The sequence below is a fragment of the Poromitra crassiceps genome (genome assembly GCF_964638095.1).
Source record: "Poromitra crassiceps genome assembly, chromosome: 12".
Classification (NCBI taxonomy): domain Eukaryota; kingdom Metazoa; phylum Chordata; class Actinopteri; order Beryciformes; family Melamphaidae; genus Poromitra; species Poromitra crassiceps.
The window spans coordinates 28,360,114-28,386,610 of record NC_139632.1 but is presented as its reverse complement, the minus strand read 5'-3'; the positions used below and the strand labels follow the sequence as shown (position 1 = coordinate 28,386,610).

Below are 26,497 nucleotides of genomic sequence, written 5' to 3'. Positions count from 1 at the left end.
ACACCTTCATCCAGGGATGTATTACCGAACGGGCCTACCGGGCCCAGGGGCCCAAGAACTCCGGGGGCCCATAACCCAGAGCCTCTTCACAGGGCCACCGCATCTCTTGCCCAGGCCTGGGACAAACTGATCCCTCGTGATGTGTTATTCAAAATAGTTGTCCAAGTCTAGATGAGGATAAAAACTCACCTATATCTTGTCTCCATACTTTGGTATCTCTCTTCCACTCTTTTTCTTGTTATCTCTCTCATGATTAAAGTCCTAAATTCCCACATCGCCCTGCTGTACATTACCCATGTTTAATACATTTTGGAAATCTGTGGTGCAAAAGAAAATGTGAGAGGAGGTAGGAAGGAGAGGGCAGTAGCAAAGTCAAGACAAGTATGAATGGACGGGGGAGAGTTTCAAGCAGAAGAGTTGAATTTAAAAAGAGGAACGGTGGATGAGAAGAAGTAACAAAGAAAGGAGATTGTTTGGTAAAATGAGTTGTGACACTTTGGGGCCTCTTCTTCTTCCTCTATCTGCTTCTCATCATCCCCAGGATATTATACACACACTGCCTGCATGCGTGCACAGATAGCACATGGCCACACACACACACACACACACACACACACACACACACACACACACACACACACACACACACACACACACACACACACACACACACACACACACACACACACACTCACACATTCAGTCTCAAGAGTCTCCATATCGTAGTTTCAGTTGGCTGGATCTCACCCTGGCACACAACCAGGCAGTAAGAGAAATCAACACAGAAAATGTCGGACTGTGTCTTAATGGTCACCTTGTATACAGTAGCTAGTGACAAGGAATTACACAGGAAGTTGAATGGTTGAATAAGATTGCTCTATGTATAGGGGAGAACAGTCACACTTTTTACTCATTGGTGTATTTCTCACTAGTGCCTTATTACTGAGAAACAATATTTTTCTGGAACACTTGATATGCTATGAAACACTAAATAGGCTAGTTATTCAATACTGATCCGGAAATTAGCATACTTTCTCTACTTTGAGTCTCTTTTAGTCCAGCACCAGTTTTTTTCAACTGGTGGGGGGATGTGTGGGGATGTTACAGTATTTAGGGCCCCCAACCCTATATTTTTGACAAAATGTTCCTTAAGTTTATGGACAGTTTATGGTTATTGTGCTTTTGGCTTTAATTGAGTGTATCTGCACTGTAAATCATGTGTTGGATACAGGTGAGTTTATTTCTTGTTATTGGTTTTGATGTTTTCAGGTGGCTGTGCTGTAAATCCTGTTGAGATGCAGTCTGTTATTATTCTGGCCTTAATTGTGCGTATGTGTGCTGTGAGGGGGGCTTTTTTGTGTGTGCTTTTATTGTCAAAGCAAATTACTTCACCTCCGGTCTTGTCCTGGTTTACTGTAGCTGGCTTTACGCGGCATCCAGCTGCAATGAGGACAGGGGGCGGGGTCAAGTGACAAGGTTGGCGGGCAGCAGCCAATCAATAAACTAAGAATGCATCCAACCCCTCCGGTCCGATAAGCAATAACCACGCCCTGTGGCGCCGGGATTGGCCAGGAGCAACACTGGAGGGCACGCAGTCCAGCGATTTCAACTGAATAGCTCTTGAGAACGGACAGCGATTTCGAGAGCGGACATTGAGAGCGGACATTGAAATGAATTATGGTCACCTACCTTCCTTAGCATAGTAATAATAATAATAAGTATAATAATTGTAATCCACACAATGTACACAATCTACAAAAACATGCAATAATATAAACGGTGTTGTGTTCACGTTCATAGCTCATATAATATAATGTATCATATCGTTAATTTCAAGCTCAATTCTTACCCAGAGAAAAGGTAGCCTACAGCACTGAAAATGTAACAAGCAATAGTTTTTTAAACATCTTTATTTTAAAAGATGAAAAACCCCAGGTGCTTTAGTCCCAAGCTTCAATGCTCCTGGCCAATCCCAGCGCCACAGGGCGTGGTTATTGCTTATCCTATGTGGGGTTAGAAATCACGCAGCCCTGACTGCAGTACGCAGATCGGGGAGTGGCTCAACCTCAACGTTTGACTCATTTGCATCGGATAACCTCTTCACTTCACGTGAATACTCTGGTAGGAGCCGGCTTTTAGACCTAGACGTGAAAATGGCATAGTGTAAAATGGGAAATGCCATATCTGAAACCTGGATCCACCCAGACAAAGGAATGGACTGAAAGGCGCACTGTGCATCTGCGCACGTGTGTGTGTGTGTGTGTGTGTGTGTGTGTGTGTGTGTGTGTGTGTGTGTGTGTGTGTGTGTGTGTGTGTGTGTGTGTGTGTGTGTGTGTGTGTGTGTGTTTGTGCGTGCGTGCGTGCGTGCGTGCGTGCGTGTGTGTGTGTGTGCGCGCGCGCGTGTGTGCACAACCTCAACTCACTGACTTCTCCTTAACCCCCCCCCCCCCCACACACACACACACACACACACACACACACACACACACACACACACACACACACACACACACACACACACACACACACAAAAACAAAACATGTCTGCAAGGCCTGGGATCGGGATTTTGTTTATACAGGTGCACCTTTGATGTCGGTGTGGTTTGTGATTTGTGTTGTTGTGGAAGATTAGCAGCAGCCAATCATATCATCCCTCTAAATGGATTGGCTGCACAGCGTTGACTCTATGACCTCTGTGTGGTCAAACGTCACGTGACTTGCGACAAGTGGCGGGGCAGAATTCACTAATTAGGCGCGCGCCACACAGTCTCTTGTTTGGCTGGTCAAAGTCAAGAGGAGGAGAGCCACTTTTACCGCAAAACCACACAAGTAACCATCGTCTCGCGAGCCGCGCAAAGAGGACCTAATGGATTTAGTGGGAGAGTATTACCCCGTAGGCTACTGAGCACTCACCTCGCCACAGCACGAAGGAAGAGGTGAGGAAAACACAGGGCCTAACTTCACGTATTGTTTCCTATCATGGTTGATGGTATCAAATGCCTTTTTGAGGTCAATAATATCCCTATAGAGTGCAGTTTCTGGTCAATGGAGTTTGTTATATCTTCTATTGATTCCATCAATGCGTGTGAAGTTGATTTGCTTCTGAATCCATATTGGCTGTCACTAAGTAAATTGCATGTATTGATAAATTTGTCCAGTCTATTGTTGAGTTTTTCAAGAACTTTGGAGAATTGTGGAAGTAGTGAAACAGGTCTATAATTTGTGAAGTTGTGTCTGTCTCCAGTCTTATACAGCGGTAGGCCTATTACTTTAGCGATTTTCATTTTGTTAATTTGCCAGTTTGAAGGGAAAGGTTGCAGATGTATGATAGTCTAGCCCAGAGCCATATAATAGAAGAGTTCCGACATCTCCATTCACTCCAATGGACCAGTTTTTTTCCAGTAAGTAGAAAGTGGAACTCTTGAGTAAAAGAAGCAGCACTGTCGAGTTGCAGAAAAATAGACAGTGTTGTACTTTGAAAGGGTTTTTCATCCCTTGAAATGAATCAAATTGTACATTATCGGCTTTATTTTAGCATGCAAAAGTAGCGCGAGACCCATTCCTGGCTGTTCATTGGCTAATGAGTCTCGCATTTTGGTCCTCCGCTGACGCCACTCTCTCTCTAGAGGACACTAGTCTAGCCTATTGAAATGGGCTAGAATTAAATGTTCACACATCTCCATCTATTAAATAAGCAAATATTATTTTTGATGAATGAATGAATTTGCAATTAGGAAGCGCAGATGCACAGTGCGCCTCAGTCCATTCCTTTGTCTGGGTGGATCCAGGTTTCAGATATGGCAATGATGTTAAATGGTTTAAATGGTTAAATGGATTTCGAAACGTAGCCTACGGGGGCCCTCGCTGGCGACGCTAAACTTTTAGCTAACCTGTTCGCATCTGTGTTTCCATTAGTTTTTCGCAAAATAATTGCGATATTTCTACAACTTCGACAATGTACAATTGCGACTTGTAGGCGTTTCCATTGAAGTTGAGTTTGGTCTGACGGCGCACACACCTGAACGCAATTCCCCGTTACCAGCAGCTGCCACAGTGATTACGCATGGGGATCTGCCCCATATGGCCATATCATCCCGTCCCCTGCATGCTCAAATCCAACCAATGGTCAATGCAAATCACAACACGAAGTTACAACGCATATAAACGAGCCTGATTATCAATTCAAAATAAAATGAGTGGCAACGTTGCTGGCTGCAGTGAATGCAGTGAGCGCGACAGGCAGAGGAAAAAATGTAGCCTAATAGCCTACAACTGGTCCGATTTAGAGATGGAGGAGGGGGGAAAAGGCTGATATGGTGCAATAATCGGAATGTCTGTATATAATTATCCAAAAGTAGAAAAATGCGAGCACACTCGGAGAGTGAACAAAGAGGTCCGGTGCACGGCACGAGTACAAATTAAACAAGAAGAAAAAGCCAGCACTCAAAAAGTCCTTTTCAATATTTAATTTACCTCAGTCAGGAATACAGCAGCACATACATGTTTCGGCCCTACGGCCTTCCTCAGTGTGGTCACTGAGGTTTTTTCTTCTTTTGTCTAATTTGTATTATAATTATAACATTGCACCTGAAACGTGTGCAATGTATTACTCACAGTCACTGTATTCACTTCAGACAGCACCACCGCACGTGTGTGCTTTTCATCCCCTCATCTCACCGCTCAAATGCGCGCACGTGTTAGTGCGCGCGCCGATTTCTGCCATTACACATTATCTATTTTTCCCGGCTCCGCTTTTGCACAACACTTGCCTTTCTGCTAGGTAGCGTTGCTTCAAAGTTTTCCACTTGCTGCGGAGGTTTTGCCACGGCTAATCGAACCTTACTTACCGAACTTATTTTCCGCTCCTTTTCCAAAGGAGAAAGGGTCACATGACGTGCAAATGCGGAAAATGTGTTTCCATTAACTGTTTCGATAAACTGCTATATCGATACGTCTGAAAAGCCACCTCATGAGAGCGCAAAAACTTTTTGCGATATTTGGGAGGTTTTTCGAAATTCACGTGTTTCAATTACCCAATTTCTATTGCGATATTTAGATTTTGCGCATTTCTGAGGGCAATGGAAACACTGTTGGCAATGGCATCCCAAGTAGCATCATACTATTATGGGATGCAATGGGAACAGTTGTATTATGGGATGTGCGTTTCCCAGGCAACGACACACGTTGACACGTTTTGGAACAGCGCTGCATGGCACAATGCTCCTAAAAGCAAAATGCTTATTGTTTTGAATGATTTGGCATCTTCTATTATGGTCCGCCAGTATTGTTGTATTGTAATAATATGCCAAAGGTTTATTGAAATTTTGGGGAGAACCGGGGGGGGGGGGTATAGGCTATATATATATATATATATATATATAAAAACAATAAGGATAGGCTAGTATATTTTGATCATAAATAACAATTGCTAAATCTCAACAGTGCAAACACCGGCAGTTATGCCCACACCATCTCCAGATGCAGGTAGGTCAAACTACACCAAAATAGCCTACTATAGTCACCTATGTTAGACAGCATCTCTGAAATCGAAATTCGAAACGAAAATATTTGTTGTCAATAAATTATCCCATGTAAAAATCACCTCCTTTATAGAAACATGTATGTTGTTTGCAGCTCAGAGCACATGTGAGCAGGGGAAAAGATGGAACCATCACCAGCAGTCCCAAAATGTGCTAACGGAATCGGCGGGCCCCACAGCACACGCAAAGAGGAATATTGAAGACCCTCTGAGCGCATCCCTGTGTTTGCTGGATCGGCAAATGCTGGAGCAAAAAAAAAAAAAAGCAGACACAGGTTAACATGATGTGTCTCTCTTTCTCTCTCCAGTGATCCTGTGAGCAGGGGACACTAATGTGTATCAGATACAGGTTAACATGCTGTGTCTCTCTTTCTCTCTCCAGTGATCCTGTGATGGCTGTGAGCAGGAGACACTAAGGTGTATCAGACACAGGTTAACATGCTGTGTTTCTCTCTCTCTCTCCAGTGATCCTGTGAGCAGGATACACTAAGGTGTATCAGATACAGATTAACATGATGTGTCTCTCTTTCTCTCTCCAGTGATCCTGTGAGCAGGAGACACTAAGGTGTATCAGATACAGATTAACATGATGTGTGTCTCTTTCTCTCTCCAGTGATCCTGTGAGCAGGGGACACTAATGTGTATCAGATACAGGTTAACATGCTGTGTCTCTCTTTCTCTCTCCAGTGATCCTGTGATGGCTGTGAGCAGGAGACACTAAGGTGTATCAGACACAGGTTAACATGCTGTGTTTCTCTCTCTCTCTCCAGTGATCCTGTGAGCAGGAGACACTAAGGTGTATCAGGTACAGATTAACATGATGTGTCTCTCTTTCTCTCAGTGATCCTGTGAGCAGGAGACACTTATGTGTATCAGACACAGGTTAACATGCTGTGTCTCTCTTTCTCTCTCCAGTGATCCTGTGAGCAGGAGACACTAATGTGTATCAAATACAGGTTAACATGCTGTGTCTCTCTTTAGCTCTCCAGTGATCCTGTGACGGCTGTGAGCAGGAGACACTAAGGTGTATCAGACACAGGTTAACATGCTGTGTTTCTCTTTCTCTCTCCAGTGATCCTGTGAGCAGGAGACACTAAGGTGTATCAGACACAGGTTAACATGATGCGTTTCTCTTTCTCTCTCCAGTGATCCTGTGAGCAGGAGACACTAAGGTGTATCAGATACAGATTAACATGATGTGTGTCTCTTTCTCTCTCCAGTGATCCTGTGAGCAGGAGACACTAAGGTGTATCAGATACAGATTAACATGATGTGTCTCTCTTTCTCTCTCCAGTGATCCTGTGAGCAGGAGACACTAAGGTGTATCAGACACAGGTTAACATGCTGTGTCTCTCTTTCTCTCTCCAGTGATCCTGTGAGCAAAAGACACTGTTTTGCACGTGTTCTGGTCAGCCATGTGAAATGGGACCTAACACGAACGATCCAGCCATGTTCAGAGAGCCTCAACACTAACGATCCAGCCGTGTTCAGAGTGACTCAACACTAACGATCCAGCCGTGTTCAGAGGGACTCAACACTAATGATCCAGCCGTGTTCAGAGTGACTTAACACTAACGATCCAGCCGTATTCAGAGTCACGTAACACTAACGATCCAGCCGTGTTCACAGTGACCTAACACTAACGATCCAGGACGTTGTTAGAGTGACCTGACACTAACGATCCAGCCGTGTTCAGAGGCACTCAACACAACCGATCCAGCCGTGTTCAGAGTGACTCAACACTAATGATCCAGCCGTGTTCAGAGTGACTTAACACTAACGATCCAGCCGTGTTCAGAGTGACTTAACACTAACGATCCAGCCGTGTTCAGTGACCTAACACTAACGATCCAGGACGTTGTCAGAGTGACCTGACACTAACGATCCAGCCGTGTTCAGAGTGACCTGACACTAACGATTCAGCCGTGTTCATAGTGACCTGACGCCAAGCTTTCAACCGTGTTCAGAGTGCCCTATCACTAACGTTTCAAAAGTGTTCTGGTCAACCATGTGCAATGGGTCCTACACGAACGATCCAGCCGTGTTCAGAGGCACTCAACACAACCGATCCAGCCGTGTTCAGAGTGACTCAACACTAATGATTCAGCCGTGTTCAGAGTGACTTAACACTAACGATCCAGCCGTGTTCAGAGTGACTTAACACTAACGATCCAGCCGTGTTCACAGTGACCTAACACTAACGATCCAGGACGTTGTCAGAGTGACCTGACACTAACGATCCAGCCGTGTTCAGAGTGACCTGACACTAACGATTCAGCCGTGTTCATAGTGACCTGACGCCAAGCTTTCAACCGTGTTCAGAGTGCCCTATCACTAACGTTTCAAAAGTGTTCTGGTCAACCATGTGCAATGGGTCCTACACGAACGATCCAGCCGTGTTCAGAGGCACTCAACACAACCGATCCAGCCGTGTTCAGAGTGACTCAACACTAATGATTCAGCCGTGTTCAGAGTGACTTAACACTAACGATCCAGCCGTGTTCAGAGTGACTTAACACTAACGATCCAGCCGTGTTCACAGTGACCTAACACTAACGATCCAGGACGTTGTCAGAGTGACCTGACACTAACGATCCAGCCGTGTTCAGAGTGACCTGACACTAACGATTCAGCCGTGTTCATAGTGACCTGACGCCAAGCTTTCAACCGTGTTCAGAGTGCCCTATCACTAACGTTTCAAAAGTGTTCTGGTCAACCATGTGCAATGGGTCCTACACGAACGATCCAGCCGTGTTCAGAGGCACTCAACACAACCGATCCAGCCGTGTTCAGAGTGACTCAACACTAATGATTCAGCCGTGTTCAGAGTGACTTAACACTAACGATCCAGCCGTGTTCAGAGTGACTTAACACTAACGATCCAGCCGTGTTCACAGTGACCTAACACTAACGATCCAGGACGTTGTCAGAGTGACCTGACACTAACGATCCAGCCGTGTTCAGAGTGACCTGACACTAACGATTCAGCCGTGTTCATAGTGACCTGACGCCAAGCTTTCAACCGTGTTCAGAGTGCCCTATCACTAACGTTTCAAAAGTGTTCTGGTCAACCATGTGCAATGGGTCCTACACGAACGATCCAGCCGTGTTCAGAGGCACTCAACACAACCGATCCAGCCGTGTTCAGAGTGACTCAACACTAATGATTCAGCCGTGTTCAGAGTGACTTAACACTAACGATCCAGCCGTGTTCAGAGTGACTTAACACTAACGATCCAGCCGTGTTCAGAGTGACTTAACACTAACGATCCAGCCGTGTTCACAGTGACCTAACACTAACGATCCAGGACGTTGTCAGAGTGACCTGACACTAACGATCCAGCCGTGTTCAGAGTGACCTGACACTAACGATTCAGCCGTGTTCATAGTGACCTGACGCCAAGCTTTCAACCGTGTTCAGAGTGCCATATCACTAACGTTTCAAAAGTGTTCTGGTCAACCATGTGCAATGGGTCCTACACGAACGATCCAGCCGTGTTCAGAGGCACTCAACACAACCGATCCAGCCGTGTTCAGAGTGACTCAACACTAATGATTCAGCCGTGTTCAGAGTGACTTAACACTAACGATCCAGCCGTGTTCAGAGTGACTTAACACTAACGATCCAGCCGTGTTCACAGTGACCTAACACTAACGATCCAGGACGTAGTCAGAGTGACCTGACACTAACGATCCAGCCGTGTCAGAGTGACCTGACACTAACGATTCAGCCGTGTTCATAGTGACCTGACGCCAAGCTTTCAACCGTGTTCAGAGTGCCCTATCACTAACGTTTCAAAAGTGTTCTGGTCAACCATGTGCAATGGGTCCTACACGAACGATCCAGCCGTGTTCAGAGGCACTCAACACAACCGATCCAGCCGTGTTCAGAGTGACTCAACACTAATGATCCAGCCGTGTTCAGAGTGACTTAACACTAACGATCCAGCCGTGTTCAGAGTGACTTAACACTAACGATCCAGCCGTGTTCAGAGTGACTTAACACTAACGATCTAGCCATGTTCACAGTGACCTAACACTAACGATCCAGGACGTTGTCAGAGTGACCTGACACTAACGATCCAGCTGTGTTCAGAGTGACCTGACACTAACGTTTCGCAAGTGTTCTGGTCAACCATGTGCCGCCCTCTTATCTCACCTCAGTACAGAGGAAAGAGCGTTTGTATTTGAGGTGGTGTACTAATGTAACTCCCTCTTATCTCACCTCAGTACAGAGGAAAGAGCGTTTGTATTTGAGGTGGTGTACTAATGTAACTCCCTCTTATCTCACCTCAGTACAGAGGGAAGAGCGTTTGTATTTGAGGTGGTGTACTAATGTAACTCCCTCTTATCTCACCTCAGTACAGAGGAAAGAGCGTTTGTATTTGAGGTGGTGTACTAATGTAACTCCCTCTTATCTCACCTCAGTACAGAGGAAAGAGCGTTTGTATTTGAGGTGGTGTACTAATGTAACTCCCTCTTATCTCACCTCAGTACAGAGGAAAGAGCGTTTGTATTTGAGGTGGTGTACTAATGTAACTCCCTCTTATCGCACCTCAGTACAGAGGAAAGAGCGTTTGTATTTGAGGTGGTGTACTAATGTAACTCCCTCTTATCTCACCTCAGTACAGAGGGAAGAGCGTTTGTATTTGAGGTGGTGTCCTAATGTAACTCTTATCTCACCTCAGTACAGAGGAAAGAGCGTTTGTATTTGAGGTGGTGTACTAATGTAACTCCCTCTTATCTCACCTCAGTACAGAGGGAAGAGCGTTTGTATTTGAGGTGGTGTATTAATGTAACTCCCTCTTATCTCACCTTAGTACAGAGGGAAGAGTGTTTGTATTTGATGTGGTGTACTAATGTAACTCCCTCTTATCTCACCTCAGTACAGAGGGAAGAGCGTTTGTATTTGAGGTGGTGTCCTAATGTAACTCCCTCTTATCTCACCTCAGTACAGAGGAAAGAGCGTTTGTATTTGAGGTGGTGTACTAATGTAACTCCCTCTTATCTCACCTCAGTACAGAGGGAAGAGCGTTTGTATTTGAGGTGGTGTACTAATGTAACTCCCTCTTATCTCACCTCAGTACAGAGGAAAGAGCGTTTGTATTTGAGCTGGTGTCCTAATGTAACTCCCTCTTATCTCACCTCAGTACAGAGGGAAGAGCGTTTGTATTTGAGGTGGTGTCCTAATGTAACTCTTATTTCACCTCAGTACAGAGGAAAGAGCGTTTGTATTTGAGGTGGTGTACTAATGTAACTCCCTCTTATCTCACCTCAGTACAGAGGGAAGAGCGTTTGTATTTGAGGTGGTGTATTAATGTAACTCCCTCTTATCTCACCTTAGTACAGAGGGAAGAGTGTTTGTATTTGAGGTGGTGTACTAATGTAACTCCCTCTTATCTCACCTCAGTACAGAGGGAAGAGCGTTTGTATTTGAGGTGGTGTCCTAATGTAACTCCCTCTTATCTCACCTCAGTACAGAGGAAAGAGCGTTTGTATTTGAGGTGGTGTACTAATGTAACTCCCTCTTATCTCACCTCAGTACAGAGGGAAGAGCGTTTGTATTTGAGGTGGTGTATTAATGTTACTCCCTCTTATCTCACCTCAGTACAGAGGGAAGAGCGTTTGTATTTGAGGTGGTGTACTAATGTAACTCCCTCTTATCTCACCTCAGTACAGAGGGAAGAGCGTTTGTATTTGAGGTGGTGTCCTAATGTAACTCCCTCTTATCTCACCTCAGTACAGAGGAAAGAGCGTTTGTATTTGAGGTGGTGTACTAATGTAACACCCTCTTATCTCACCTCAGTACAGAGGGAAGAGCGTTTGTATTTGAGGTGGTGTACTAATGTAACTCCCTCTTATCTCACCTCAGTACAGAGGGAAGAGCGTTTGTATTTGAGGTGGTGTCCTAATGTGACACAGGTTAACATTACATCTCTCTCTTTCTCTCTCCAGTGATCCTGTGAGCAGGAAACACTAAGGTGTATCAGACACAGGTTATTTATTTATGTATTTATTTATTTAAAAAGCATCCCCATTAGCTGATGCCTGTGGCACCAGCTAATCTTCCTGGGGTCCAAATACAATACAATAATGCAATACAATACAAGTCTTATACATATATACAATCACATTTGTGTGATGTTTACAAGTTATAATACATGATATATATCAGATATGTGTAATATAACACATTTGCATTTTGGGTGGGTTACAAGTTACATTGTACATACATTTGTGAGAATACAAAAATAGAGTTGCTCGTGACCAGCTGGACTATTGATCACCTGTTAAGTAATGGGTTCTTAAATGGAATTTGAAAAATGACTTATTGTTTGATTGACGTATGTGATGGGGGCAGCTGTTCCAATGACTGATGGCACGATAGATGACTGTTTTTTTCAAGTCGTTTGATTTAGGGCGAGGTAACATGATTTTGGTCATCAACAGGTTAACATGCTGTCTCTCTCTTTCTCTCTCCAGTGATCCTGTGAGCATGAGACACTAATGTGTATCAGACACAGGTTAACATGCTGTGTCTCTCTTTCTCTCTCCAGTGATCCTGTGAGCAGGAGACACTAATGTGTATCAGACACAGGTTAACATGCTGTGTCTCTCTTTCTCTCTCCAGTGATCCTGTGACGGCTGTGAGCAGGAGACACTAATGTGTATCAGACACAGGTTAACATGCTGTGTCTCTCTTTCTCCAGTGATCCTGTGAGCAGGAGACACTAATGTGTATCAGACACAGGTTAACATGCTGTGTCTCTCTTTCTCTCTCCAGTGATCCTGTGACGGCTGTGAGCAGGAGACACTAATGTGTATCAGACACAGGTTAACATGCTGTGTCTCTCTTTCTCTCTCCAGTGATCCTGTGAGCAGGAGACACTAAGGTGTATCAGACACAGGTTAACATGCTGTGTCTCTCTTTCTCTCTCCAGTGATCCTGTGACGGCTGTGAGCAGGAGACACTAATGTGTATCAGACACAGGTTAACATGCTGTGTCTCTCTTTCTCTCTCCAGTGATCCTGTGAGCAGGAGACACTAATGTGTATCAGACACAGGTTAACATGCTGTGTCTCTCTTTCTCTCTCCAGTGATCCTGTGAGCAGGAGACACTAATGTGTATCAGACACAGGTTAACATGCTGTGTCTCTCTTTCTCTCTCCAGTGATCCTGTGAGCAAAATACCCTGTTTTGCGCGTGTTCTGGTCAGCCATGTGAAATGGGACCTAACAGCCATGTTCAGAGAGCCTCAACACTAACGATCCAGCCGTGTTCAGAGGGACTCAACACTAACGATCCAGCCGTACTCAGAGTGACCTAACACTAACGATCCAGCCGTGTTCAGAGTGACCTGACACTTAACGTTTCAGCCGTGTTCAGAGTGCCCTATCACTAACGTTTCGCAAGTGTTCTGGTCAACCATGTGCCGCCCTCTTATCTCATCTCAGTACAGAGGAAAGAGCGTTTGTATTTGAGGTGGTGTACTAATGTAACTCCCTCTTATCTCACCTCAGTACAGAGGAAAGAGCGTTTGTATTTGAGGTGGTGTACTAATGTAACTCCCTCTTATCTCACCTCAGTACAGAGGGAAGAGCGTTTGTATTTGAGGTGGTGTATTAATGTAACTCCCTCTTATCTCACCTCAGTACAGAGGGAAGAGTGTTTGTATTTGAGGTGGTGTACTAATGTAACTCCCTCTTATCTCACCTCAGTACAGAGGGAAGAGCGTTTGTATTTGAGGTGGTGTCCTAATGTAACTCCCTCTTATCTCACCTCAGTACAGAGGAAAGAGCGTTTGTATTTGAGGTGGTGTACTAATGTAACTCCCTCTTATCTCACCTCAGTACAGAGGAAAGAGTGTTTGTATTTGAGGTGGTGTACTAATGTAACTCCCTCTTATCTCACCTCAGTACAGAGGAAAGAGCGTTTGTATTTGAGGTGGTGTACTAATGTAACTCCCTCTTATCTCACCTCAGTACAGAGGGAAGAGCGTTTGTATTTGAGGTGGTGTCCTAATGTAACTCCCTCTTATCTCACCTCAGTACAGAGGAAAGAGCGTTTGTATTTGAGGTGGTGTACTAATGTAACTCCCTCTTATCTCACCTCAGTACAGAGGGAAGAGCGTTTGTATTTGAGGTGGTGTATTAATGTTACTCCCTCTTATCTCACCTCAGTACAGAGGGAAGAGCGTTTGTATTTGAGGTGGTGTACTAATGTAACTCCCTCTTATCTCACCTCAGTACAGAGGGAAGAGCGTTTGTATTTGAGGTGGTGTCCTAATGTAACTCCCTCTTATCTCACCTCAGTACAGAGGAAAGAGCGTTTGTATTTGAGGTGGTGTACTAATGTAACTCCCTCTTATCTCACCTCAGTACAGAGGGAAGAGCGTTTGTATTTGAGGTGGTGTACTAATGTAACTCCCTCTTATCTCACCTCAGTACAGAGGGAAGAGCGTTTGTATTTGAGGTGGTGTCCTAATGTGACACAGGTTAACATTACATCTCTCTCTTTTTCTTCCAGTGATCCTGTGAGCAGGAGACACTAAGGTGTATCAGACACAGGTTAACATCACGTCTCTCTCTTTCTCTCTCCAGTGATCCTGTGAGCAGGAAACACTAAGGTGTATCAGACACAGGTTATATATTTATGTATTTATTTATTTAAAAAGCATCCCCATTAGCTGATGCCTGTGGCACCAGCTAATCTTCCTGGGGTCCAAATACAATAGAATAATGCAATACAATACAAGTCTTATACATATATACAATCACATTTGTGTGATGTTTACAAGTTATAATACATGATATATATCAGATATGTGTAATATAACACATTTGCATTTTGGGTGGGTTACAAGTTACATTGTACATACATTTGTGAGAATACAAAAATGGAGTTGCTCGTGACCAGCTGGACTATTGATCACCTGTTAAGTAATGGGTTCTTAAATGGAATTTGAAAAAGGACTTATTGTTTGATTGACGTATGTGATGGGGGCAGCTGTTCCAATGACTGATGGCACGATAGATGACTGTTTTTTTTCAAGGCGTTTGATTTAGGGCGAGGTAACATGATTTTGGTCGTCAACAGGTTAACATGCTGTCTCTCTCTTTCTCTCTCCAGTGATCCTGTGAGCATGAGACACTAATGTGTCTCAGACACAGGTTAACATTCTGTGTCTCTCTTTCTCTCTCCAGTGATCCTGTGAGCAGGAGACACTAATGTGTATCAGACACAGGTTAACATGCTGTGTCTCTCTTTCTCTCTCCAGTGATCCTGTGACGGCTGTGAGCAGGAGACACTAATGTGTATCAGACACAGGTTAACATGCTGTGTCTCTCTTTCTCCAGTGATCCTGTGAGCAGGAGACACTAATGTGTATCAGACACAGGTTAACATGCTGTGTCTCTCTTTCTCTCTCCAGTGATCCTGTGACGGCTGTGAGCAGGGGACACTAATGTGTATCAGACACAGGTTAACATGCTGTGTCTCTCTCTCTCCAGTGATCCTGTGAGCAGGAGACACTGTTTTGCGCGTGTTCTGGTCAGCCATGTGAAATGGGACCTAACACGAACGATCCAGCCATGTTCAGAGAGCCTCAACACTAACGATCCAGCCGTGTTCAGAGGGACTCAACACTAACGATCCAGCCGTGTTCAGAGTGACCTGACACTTAACATTTCAGCCGTGTTCAGAGTTCCCTATCACTAACGTTTCGCAAGTGTTCTGGTCAACCATGTGCCGCCCTCTTATCTCACCTCAGTACAGAGGAAAGAGCGTTTGTATTTGAGGTGGTGTACTAATGTAACTCCCTCTTATCTCACCTCAATACAGAGGAAAGAGCGTTTGTATTTGAGGTGGTGTACTAATGTAACTCCCTCTTATCTCACCTCAGTACAGAGGAAAGAGCGTTTGTATTTGAGGTGGTGTACTAATGTAACTCCCTCTTATCTCACCTCACTACAGAAGAAAGAGCGTTTGTATTTGAGGTGGTGTACTAATGTAACTCCCTCTTATCTCACCTCACTACAGAGGGAAGAGCGTTTGTATTTGAGGTGGTGTACTAATGTAACTCCCTCTTATCTCACCTCACTACAGACGAAAGAGCGTTTGTATTTGAGGTGGTGTCCTAATGTAACTCCCTCTTATCGCACCTCAGTACAGAGGAAAGAGCGTTTGTATTTGAGGTGGTGTACTAATTTTCTCACCTCAGTACAGAGGGAAGAGCGTTTGTATTTGAGGTGGTGTACTAATGTAACTCCCTCTTATCTCACCTCAGTACAGAGGAAAGAGCGTTTGTATTTGATGGTGGTGTACTAATGTAAATCCCTCTTATCTCACCTCAGTACAGAGGGAAGAGCGTTTGTATTTGGGGTGGTGTCCTAATGTAACTCGCTCTTATCTCACCTCAGTACAGAGGGAAGAGTGTTTGTATTTGAGGTGGTGTACTAATGTAACTCCCTCTTATCTCACCTCAGTACAGAGGGAAGAGCGTTTGTATTTGAGGTGGTGTACTAATGTAACTCCCTCTTATCTCACATCAGTACAGAGGGAAGAGCGTTTGTATTTGAGGTGGTGTCCTAATGTAACTCCCTCTTATCTCACCTCAGAGGCAAGAGCGTTTGTATTTGAGGTGGTGTACTAATGTAACTCCCTCTTATCTCACCTCAGTACAGAGGAAAGAGCGTTTGTATTTGAGGTGGTGTACTAATGTAACTCCCTCTTATCTCACCTCAGTACAGAGGGAAGAGCGTTTGTATTTGAGGTGGTGTCCTAATGTGACACAGGTTAACATTACATCTCTCTCTTTTTCTTCCAGTGATCCTGTGAGCAGGAGACACTAAGGTGTATCAGACACAGGTTATTTATTTATGTATTTATTTATTTAAAAAGCATCCCCATTAGCTGATGCCTGTGGCACCAGCTAATCTTCCTGGGGTCCAAATACAATACAATACTGCAATACAATACAAGTCTTATACATATATACACTCACATTTGTGTGATGTTTACAAGTTATAATACATGATATATATCAGATATGTGTAATATAACACATTTGCATTTTGGGTGGGTTACAAGTTACATTGTACATACATTTGTGAGAATACAAAAATGGAGTTGCTCGTGACCAGCTGGACTATTGATCACCTGTTAAGTAATGGGTTCTTAAATGGAATTTGAAAGAGGACTTATATTGTTTGATTGACGTATGTGATGGGGGCAGCTGTTCCAATGACTGATGGCACGATAGATGACTGTTTTTTTCAAGGCGTTTGATTTAGGGCGAGGTAACATGATTTTGGTCGTCAACAGGTTAACATGCTGTCTCTCTCTTTCTCTCTCCAGTGATCCTGTGAGCAGTCCCAAAATGTGCTAACGGAATCGGCGGGCCCCACAGCACACGCAAAGAGGAATATTGAAGACCCTCTGAGCGCATCCCTGTGTTTGCTGGATCGGCAAATGCTGGAGCAAAAAAAAAAAAAAAGCAGACACAGGTTAACATGATGTGTCTCTCTTTCTCTCTCTCTATATTTTTTTAAATATAGGCAGCATGGATAAAATAATGGACTTAGTAAAAAGAAAACATTTAACAAGTAAAAATATAGGGATGTCTGTGTATCAAATGCATTGATTTCACTTCACTGTTCCAATTCAGCTGGCCCTAGTTACACAGGTGTCAAGTTCAGTGGGAGCTGAACTTCAGTAAGAAGTTGTGTGTGAAGTTTTGAGGGCTCATGAAAATGTAAACGTGTTCCCATTATTTTATTCACAAGAAGAGACAAGAATATCGAATATTACGTAAAAAATATCCCAACACCTACACAGAACATTACAATAATAATGTGTTGTAGTCACTGATGGATTCACCTATACAAAGTCTGCTAGGATCCCCACTAGCTGCTAAACACAGTGATATTCAGAGTCGATGGGTTAGGTTTTCTATAGATACCTGGTTTCGTCTAGTGAAACAACTTAAAATTCAGAAAGAAATAATATTGAGGTGGCTGAGCTTTGACCCAGACTTTAAGCCAGCTGCAAGTGATAATAGATTTATTCAATGGGCAGAGAAAGGAATCACAGCACTGTTTGTTGGTTCAGTTTGATAAGCAGGAATTTCCAGACAATGTCATAAAAATACGATCTTGTTCAACAGGATTTTTACAGATATATTGAGTAGTTTTCCTACATGATAAACACTGTAAAAAGAGTCACTATGAACTTTATCCTGCGGAGGGCAGTAATACGCCTAGAAGCGTGCACACTGCCGAAGATCTGATAGAAGAAGAAAGAGCTGAGTTTTACTTTGAGTGCGCGTTTGACTCCGCCCACGTTGAGCCACTCCCCGATCTGCGTACTGCAGTCAGGGGCTTCTTCACCAGGCTCTTCTCGGCGAGAAAGAGCCTGGCTCCCGCCCACAATTGATTTTGTCACCCTACTGGTTCCGGCCTAGAGCCCGCCCTAGACCGGATGGCAGCGTTTCTAGCTCGTCAACTTTCACGTTAACTTGACAATTTGACCCAAGTATCAGAACGGCAAACAACAAAACAAGATGGACGTACCGAAGTTATTTTTAGAAACATTGCGGATTCACAATCTCACATCTTTTAAGCCAATACAGAAGCTTTGCATCAGACAATTAATCGAGGGAAGAGACATCAAGCTAACAGCAACACAGATGTTTTTTGGCGCACTGCCTTCCGGTGTTCATTCTGGTTCCGTGGTTTACGCCCCATGACAAAAAGCGGGGTGGAAGGTGCCCAGACTAAAGCCAGGCTGTCATCTTGGTCATCTGACTCATGGATGTATTAAATAACTGGATAGGGGACGTGTAGTGGGGGCCACTAGTAAAATAAAAACTGGAAAAAGTTACTTTTGTCAGGTTAGTATAGCCTCTGAAACAGCTGGTAAAGCAGGAACTAGTAAAGCAGGTCTAACCAGTACCCTGGCACTGGAACACCAAAATGGAATGGAACCATAATATTAGGCTATTGGTCACACCTGCTTTACTTCCTGCTTTACCACCTCAAAACGGTTGCTGTGAAATGGGTCTAGAAACCAGGCCCGGTGTTAGGGGCGGGCCTGACCGGGCCGGGCCCCCCCATTCAACAAACTGGCCCCCCCATTCAAAAAAACATTTTTTTTTGCTAAAAACGTTTTTCCGTTTTTCTGTTTTAAAGTTTAAACGGAATCTGGCTGTCATTAGGCATTGATTAACTGAATGCTATTGCTAACTGTTACTTTGAACATCCATTTGCAATGATTCTGGCTGGATATTAACTATTGTAAATTTGTCACAATGAATGCAATTTGTGCACAATGTGTAAATACACTTAATATTAATTGTTTAGGCCTAATTATTTGTAAAGTCACAACACATTAGAGATGTGTGTAGTTCTTCATAGATTTAGCCTCTTCATTTTGCTCTCAAATGCACCAGGTTGACGAATTTTACTTTAAAATGTACAAAATCCTCTTCCGGGGGAGAATCCCCCCGGACCCCCCTTGGGTAGCTTGGCCCCCCCAAGCTAGGGGCAGGCCCCCTCTGTAACTTGGGTCTGGAGCCGGGCCCCCCCCCCCCCCCCGCTGTTGGGTAGAATTTAATTAGAATGAGGAAACAGAATTGAATTCCATGAAATTCCACTTTGTGACTCATAACATTTTATCATGCAGTATTGATCATCCAAATCTCTTTCCTGTAGACTTTTACAATTTCCAGTTCCTCAGTTGAATTGGAACTGATCATCAGTTCATTCATGAGTTGACCCCAATCCTGTCATACACAGATCTAGCCTCTCATGCGGCTAAATCGCATGGCATTTGAATTAAATTAGTCAATGTGTTTGCTTTGCTAGCCCATGACATACTGGATAGTGCCTCTCTCTCTCTCTCTCTCTCTCTCCCCCCCCCCCCCCTCTCTTTCTCTCTGACCTGGGTATCTGTGGCCTCAGTGAGACTGTCATCTGTCAAAGCTCTGGGCATTGAAACACTCAACAACCTCCGGCCTCTGGTTTGAAGGACTAAATACTTGGGATAGCTGTCAACTGCTGTGTCATCACGGGAAACTGGAACTAAATCTTTCTTTTTTCTTTCTTTTTCACGATTATGTGCGGATTGATGATGGAGAATTAAAATGGTGAGGAAGAAAAAGCTGCTGGAGTTTGAGTAAGTATTTGTTCTGTATGGCAGTTGCTCTGTATTGGCTGTTAATTAATTTAATCATAACTAATCGTCAAAGTATCCCTGTAATATTACTCCAGGGAGTTTTCGTGGTATACATTTTTTTTATCTCCTAAATGGTATCAGCACAGTATTCCTATAAGATAATTAAATAGTCATAGTTTTAGTGCAATATTTCTATTGTACCCTTCTAAAATATATTACAGGATTATTATAGTTCTATTTCATGAGGGTAGATTAGACCGTGGAGTGTTTTCATGTCGATGGTACAATGTTGATCGAGTTTATTGTTCAGTAAATTAATATGTGGCCTTCCTTTTCAGCATGGCTTCAGCATTATGCATTAATAATGACATGGATATATTCATTGCCCCCTGGGAAGATATAGATTTCATCCCATTGAGGTGTAATTTAGATCTTATAGGTGTTCTAACTGAAAGTCTTAAAATTTAGAAAATATTCACCTTGTCCATTCAGGTGATCATTGTGAGGAGTTATATAATATCTGTATTTTTGAACTAAGAGGATTTCAGTGCATTTCAGTGATAAACATTGACACTGTTTTCAGTTTATTTGAAACAAGCTCGGCTAAAACTATTTTTCTCTCCGGTTCCCCATTATGTTGGTGCTATTGTGGCAGCATGTGCGGCACAAGAGCTTGTGTGTGTATTGTCTGTGTGTGAGCTGGTGTGTATTGTCTGTGTGTGAGTGTGAGCTGGTGTGTATTGTGTATGCGTGTGAGTTGGTGTGTATTGTCTGTGTGTAAGTACCTGCATGTGTGTGTGCCCTTCACATTGCATTGCAGCCCTATGACAACACCATAGAAATGTGGATGACTGACAGCGCATCCCATCAGTGTTTTCTTCTCCTTTTTTAGACTTTGTGGAAGCATGATGTGGGATGGATAAACAACAAGGAAGCTCTACTGTGAGTAGAATAGAAAGTTGTTCTTGTGACCTGTAATTCGTAAAGTGTGATGGTAGGTTGGGTGAATATGAATGTATAATGGTCAAAGGGTAAGACCCTGTTGACCCCCTAAAAGGGAAACTCATCTCATCTCATTGTGTGTGTGTGAATGAGTAGGGGAGGGGTGGTTATTTCACAGCCATTAGCTTCCATAAATTGAGGTTTTTCAGAATTTTGGTGAATAGTCATCACATTTTCTATCTGCAAGTCTTGATAGGAAAACAAGGGCAACTTCGCCCCAGGACCACGTGTGTCATGTAGCAAACCAGGCGACCTCATGCAACTCAAGCCCATTCGACGAAACTACATCTATTAAACAGCCCAAGTTTGGCACTGATGACATCATCACCGTTTCAACAGCCCAAGTTTGGCACTGATGACATCATCACTGATGACATCATCACCGTTATCCATTCCTGACTGACTGAATGAATGAATGAATGAATGCCTGACTCACCTCATAACACCTTCTCTTGACCACATGCTGCGCATGCTGCACATGTGATAAAAAGGGTTTGAATTTGTTTATTTACCTCAGTGGTAAAGGTCTTTTCAGCACTTGCGGAATCAAATCCATCCCTAGAGATATGGCACTGGATGTTTCTAATAGTAAAAGCAACTGCAACCATTTATTGTCTGGAGTTTTAATGCTGGTTCTTAAGCACTGTTTGACAGGTAGGTTAAACAGAGACATATAGGCACTGTTTAACAGGTAGGTTAAACAGAGACAGATAGGCACTGTTTGACAGTTTGACATGTAGGCAATGCGTCACAACTGAGCATACTGTAGTGTTTCCCATTCAAATGTCAATTTTTTTTTACATTTTTTGGAGATAAGTTGGTTCAATAATATCACAGCTTAGTCTTCATCATTCCAAATGAGTACCATGTTCGTTTAGAAAAAGAGTTACGTTTAATTCATCATTTAATATTTCCAAAATACCAATCATTCCAACCTCAAAACTATACTTTTTTGTGTCAGGAATGGTGAAGAACTAAACATCAACTCTTGTTTGGGCTTTGAATGCGTCCCCCTGCTCTGTCCCGTGTCCCCCCCCTCTCTCTGTAGATGGCCTGTAATGACCCCACCCCTCTTGACCCCCCCGGTGACCCCCAGCCTGGTGACCTCATTGAGATCTTCAGACCGGCCTATCAGCACTGGGCTCTCTACCTGGGAGACGGTTACATCATCAACTTAACCCCTGTTGGTCAGTAGGAGCCAAATAACTCAGACATGAGCTTACATTACATGGAATCAGGAAGTCAACAGTGAAGAGTGATTTTGTGTTTGTTATTGTTTGTTTGAATTGGCCTCTTTGATATTTGACAGAAGTGGGGACTCAAGTCATATGACTTCTACTTGAGTCTAAAGTCTTGACAAAGATCTGTTGTGTTTGTGTAAATGACTTGGATTGAAAGTGATGAGATTTGTTCCACCGGACGACTGAATTTAAATTCTGTTTTCTGAATCTGTATGGAATGATTGAATTTATTGAATTTGAAACTGATTATAGAAATCAAACTCATGATGCCCTAAGTTTTTATCCTATTAAAACCATACTGCATCGAAAAGTCATATAGTTTTCTTTATATCTTACTACTATAATACGGCAGAGAGGTGCGGCGGCGCACAATTGCTTGAACAGTTGAGCATTGAGCAGGCGAGCACGCCTACAGGCGAGCACGCTTCGCATGCGAGTTGTGTGAGTACGCGCCGCGTGCGAGCTAGAAATGAGCGTGTGAAGCGTGCGATATTTGTTAAATCGATAGCTACTGGACTCCTGATGTGTTCCTTCCTTCCCAGATGAGAACCAGGCGGCCGCCATGTCCAGTGTGAAGTCAGTGTTCAGCAGGAAGGCGGTGGTGCGTATGCAGCTGCTGAAGGAGGTGGTGGGGAGCGACTCGTACCGCATCAACAACAAGTACGACGACAACCACACGCCCCTGCCCGTCTGTGACATCATCCAGCGAGCTCAAGTCCTCATCGACCAGGAAGTGTCTTACGACCTGCTGGCCAGTAACTGCGAGCACTTCGTCACCCTGCTGCGCTACGGGGAGGGGGTGTCCGAGCAGGTCGCTCTCTGCTTTCTGTGTTTCTCTCTCACCTGTCGTCAGCTCATGTGTTAGGCAAGACGCTCTCTGCTTTCTGTGTTTCTCTCTCACCTGTCGTCAGCTCATGTGTTAGGCAAGACGCTCTCTGCTTTCTGTGTTTCTCTCTCACCTGTCGTCAGCTCATGTGTTAGGCAAGATGCTCTCTGCTTTCTGTGTTTCTCTCTCACCTGTCGTCAGCTCATGTGTTAGATAGGTCGCTTTCTGCTTTCTGTTTCTCTCTCACCTGTGGTCAGCTCATGTGTTAGGCAGTGCGCTCAAAGCTTTCTGTGTTTCTCTCTCACCTGTGGTCAGCTCATGTGTAAGGCAAGCCACTCTCTGCTTTCTGTGTTTCTCTCCCACCTGTGGTCAGCTCATGTGTTAGGCAAGGCGCTCTCTGCTTTCTGTGTTTCCCTCTCACCTGTCGTCAGCTCATGTGTTAGGCAGGGCGCTCTCTGTTTTCTGTTTCTCTCTCACCTGTCGTCAGCTCATGTGTTAGATAGGTCGCTCTCTGCTTTCTGTTTCTCTCTCACCTGTCGTCAGCTCATGTGTTAGATAGGTCGCTCTCTGCTTTCGGTTTCTCTCTCACCTGTCATGAGCTCATGTGTTAGGCAGGGCGCTCTCTGCTTTCTGTGTTTCTCTCTCACCTGTCGTAAGCTGATGTGTTAGATAGGTCTCTCTCTGCTTTCTGTTTCTCTCTCACCTGTCGTCAGCTCATGTGTTAGGCAGTGCGCTCTCTGCTTTCTGTGTTTCTCTCTCACCTGTCGTCAGCTCATGTGTTAGGCAGTGCGCTCTCTGCTTTCTGTGTTTCTCTCTCACCTGTCATCAGCTCATATGTTAAGCAGGTCGCTCTCTACTTTCTGTGTTTCTCTCTCACCTGTCGTCAGCTCATGTGTAAATCAACGCCAAACCAAAATCTATTGCTTGATCTTTGGTGCCAGGTCACCTTCTATTAACCTGGCATCACCAGGCTCTTCCCATCATTTGTGAATTACACCTCTTGGCGTCTTTCTGCCCTAGGCCCCGGAACCGGAATATGTAAACTGGATATGTGCCACATTTTTATCGTTCCCCCGTTGAAACACCGATTCGAGTTGTGTAGGCTAACTAGTCGCCATGAACAGGCGGCGATGCCATATTGCATCAAAGTTTTTTTTATGTACTATGTAATTTTTTAGTCACCTCATGTTATAGACTCTAGCTAACTAATGTTAGCGTATGCAGTAACCGGATTCTGGTTCCTGCCATTGCGCATTGGTCACGCCCCCAGGTCCCGAAGCCTCACTAACGGCTCCAGGCTTCCTTCTATAGAGGACAACAAGTGGTGACATCACCTCACACTAAAGACCAGCCAATAGCAGATGGCAGGCTTTTTTACCATTAGATGTCAGGCTTTACACAGATGTGGGTTTGGGGTTTATGCCTACCCCACACTACAGGATAATTTGCAAGATTATGGCCAAGATTCCCCCCTCCCGATTTTCTCGGGGGTGCTCCCGATTTGATGCGCGTCGGGCAGATAATCTTCCCAAATTATCCTGTAGTGTGTGGGGTTCAAAGATTCACAATCGGGAAGACTGCCTCTTCCCGATTGTGAATCGGGTATATCTAACATGTTAGATATTTACAACCCGACAGGCGATTGCATCTTGAGCAGAGAGCCAGTAGTAGCTGCGTTTCCATACAGTTTTTCGCAAAATAATCTGGTCCGCGTCCGCCCGCAGCCCCGCACAGAAACAAAGAACGAGGAAATTGTCATCGAGGTGAAATACCCGTGCGTCTTTGAACGGGACGGAAAACTAATGCTATACTGCAAAGCATGTAGCCTACAACAAGCGCTTAGATCGGCGAGTGTCCGCACGGAAAAGTGAGTCAAATCAGCAGACACGCCCCTCCACAAGGCACCTGTGCAGACGGTTTTCGCCTGGCCGTGCACAGTAGGCCTACACCCCGAATGGACGCGGCTGGGCGGACAAAGTGGAGTTTTCAAGACTTCCGCGAGCAGAAAACCACACAGTGTATTAAAGCTCCACGCGTTTCCTCGTCAAGATTCATTTTAAAAGTTAACGTCGAGCCCTGCTTCCAAAGTGAATCTTCGGCATAATCTTCTAGTGTGTGGGGTTGGGTTTGAACAGACGCGATTGTGTGTGTGTCCCAAGATTGAAATGTTAAAAAATCGGCTCTCTCTGTCCTGTAGTGTGTGGGCTCTCAAGATTTTTATAATCTTCAAGGATTTGAAAATCCTGTAGTGTGGGGTAGGCATTTAACCTTTAAATGAGAATTCACTTGTCAAAGTGAAAGTAGATCATCTCATCAGATTAAGATTGTTTTAACCTCCACTGCTCCAAGCCAACCTCCAAGCTCACTGTCTGCATCCGTGTAGGCATGTACCTTTCTGTTCTGTTACGGTATGTTTGTCAACTCTACATTTTTGTCAGCATTGGAGCAACCTCTGTCTGCCTGGATACTATCATATTCCTCATTATTTTCTATTGCCTTATGCAGTGGAATTCCAGTAGTCACAAAAGATTCAAAGCACTTGAGTGTATGCTCCATTCTGTGTTGTACGATATCGAGGGAGGGGGGTGATTTTTGTTTTATGTACAGTATCTGGGATTGATGTCTTGTCTTTTTTGTGTTACGTGGTTGCTGCTAGGTGATTTGAAGTGGATGCTATTGATGGTCTTTCCAGGTGGTTAAGGTGTCACTAGTAACTCCTAGGGTGTTAGGTGGTTACTAACTAATAATTACTAATAACTCAGGGTGTTAGATGATTTCAAGTGGTCACTGCTGCTAGGGTAAGGTTCCTCAGGCAGTATTAGCAGTTTTAATAGGTTGTTGCTAGGTGAATATGAGTGGTTACTATGGTATTGCTGTTGTTTCTAAGCATTAGTTGCTAGGTTGGTATTAGGTGGTTGCTGCTAGGTGATTGGGTCAGAGACAGGGCAAAGTCACGACACATACACCCCATTTACACCTGGTTTTTAAATGCGACCTATATCCGGATAAGTTATCTGGATAATGGTCGCATAAAACCAGGTGTAAATGGGGTGAAAAAGATCTGAACACAATGTGAGCCAGACTACCTCCAGATGTGGTCAGGAATGCATGAAGTGGATGCATGGGATGGATTTACACCTTATCCGGATACAGGTCACATTTAAAAACCAGGTGTAAATGGGGTGTCAGTCAGGGACATTTATTTTAGTGAAGCTAGGGAAAAGAGGTCATAGCTAGGAAGGTCGTAGAAAGTTGGGATTCGAGGGATGGGTAGGGGGAGTGGCTATGGGGATGTGGGTGGTGGGAGGGAGGGGGCATTGGTGCAATAAAGCCGATTGGCCACACCACTGCGCCGTGGGCTTACAGGTTTGCGCTTGTTTGTAATAGTTCTGTGAGCACACTAAGACATACATTAGTGCAAGTTGATGCAGGTTGACTAAAGTGTTGAACTTGTGTCCACAGGCGACGCGGGCCATCGGGGCCATCAGTTTGGTGACGGCTGCTGCCAGCGCCTTCTCTGTGCTGGGACTGATCAACACTCGGTCCAGAAACAGGCCCTTCTGACCTTCTGGCCTGCTTCTCTGCAGGATCCTTCTTCCAGCATTCATGTGGCTGTGGAGTCATGATAGGAATGATTCAAAAAGTCACACGTCACAACAAAACTTGTACTTCAGAAAAGTTGAAACAAATCATTAATAAAACTGCATGATGTATGA

At 44.2% G+C, this 26,497-nt stretch overlaps 1 protein-coding gene across 1 annotated transcript; it reads left to right on the top strand.

The window, feature by feature from the left end:
• Nucleotides 1-20,627: 20,627 nt before the first annotated feature.
• On the top strand, nucleotides 20,628-26,345 carry plaat1 (phospholipase A and acyltransferase 1; the record flags this gene model as incomplete). The annotated part of the gene is made up of 4 exons (XM_083647138.1): nucleotides 20,628-20,654; nucleotides 21,763-21,901; nucleotides 22,498-22,766; nucleotides 26,244-26,345. 4 exons carry the CDS (start codon nucleotides 20,628-20,630, stop codon nucleotides 26,343-26,345), a joined length of 537 nt encoding a protein of 178 aa, XP_083503264.1.
• Nucleotides 26,346-26,497: the final 152 nt, after the last annotated feature.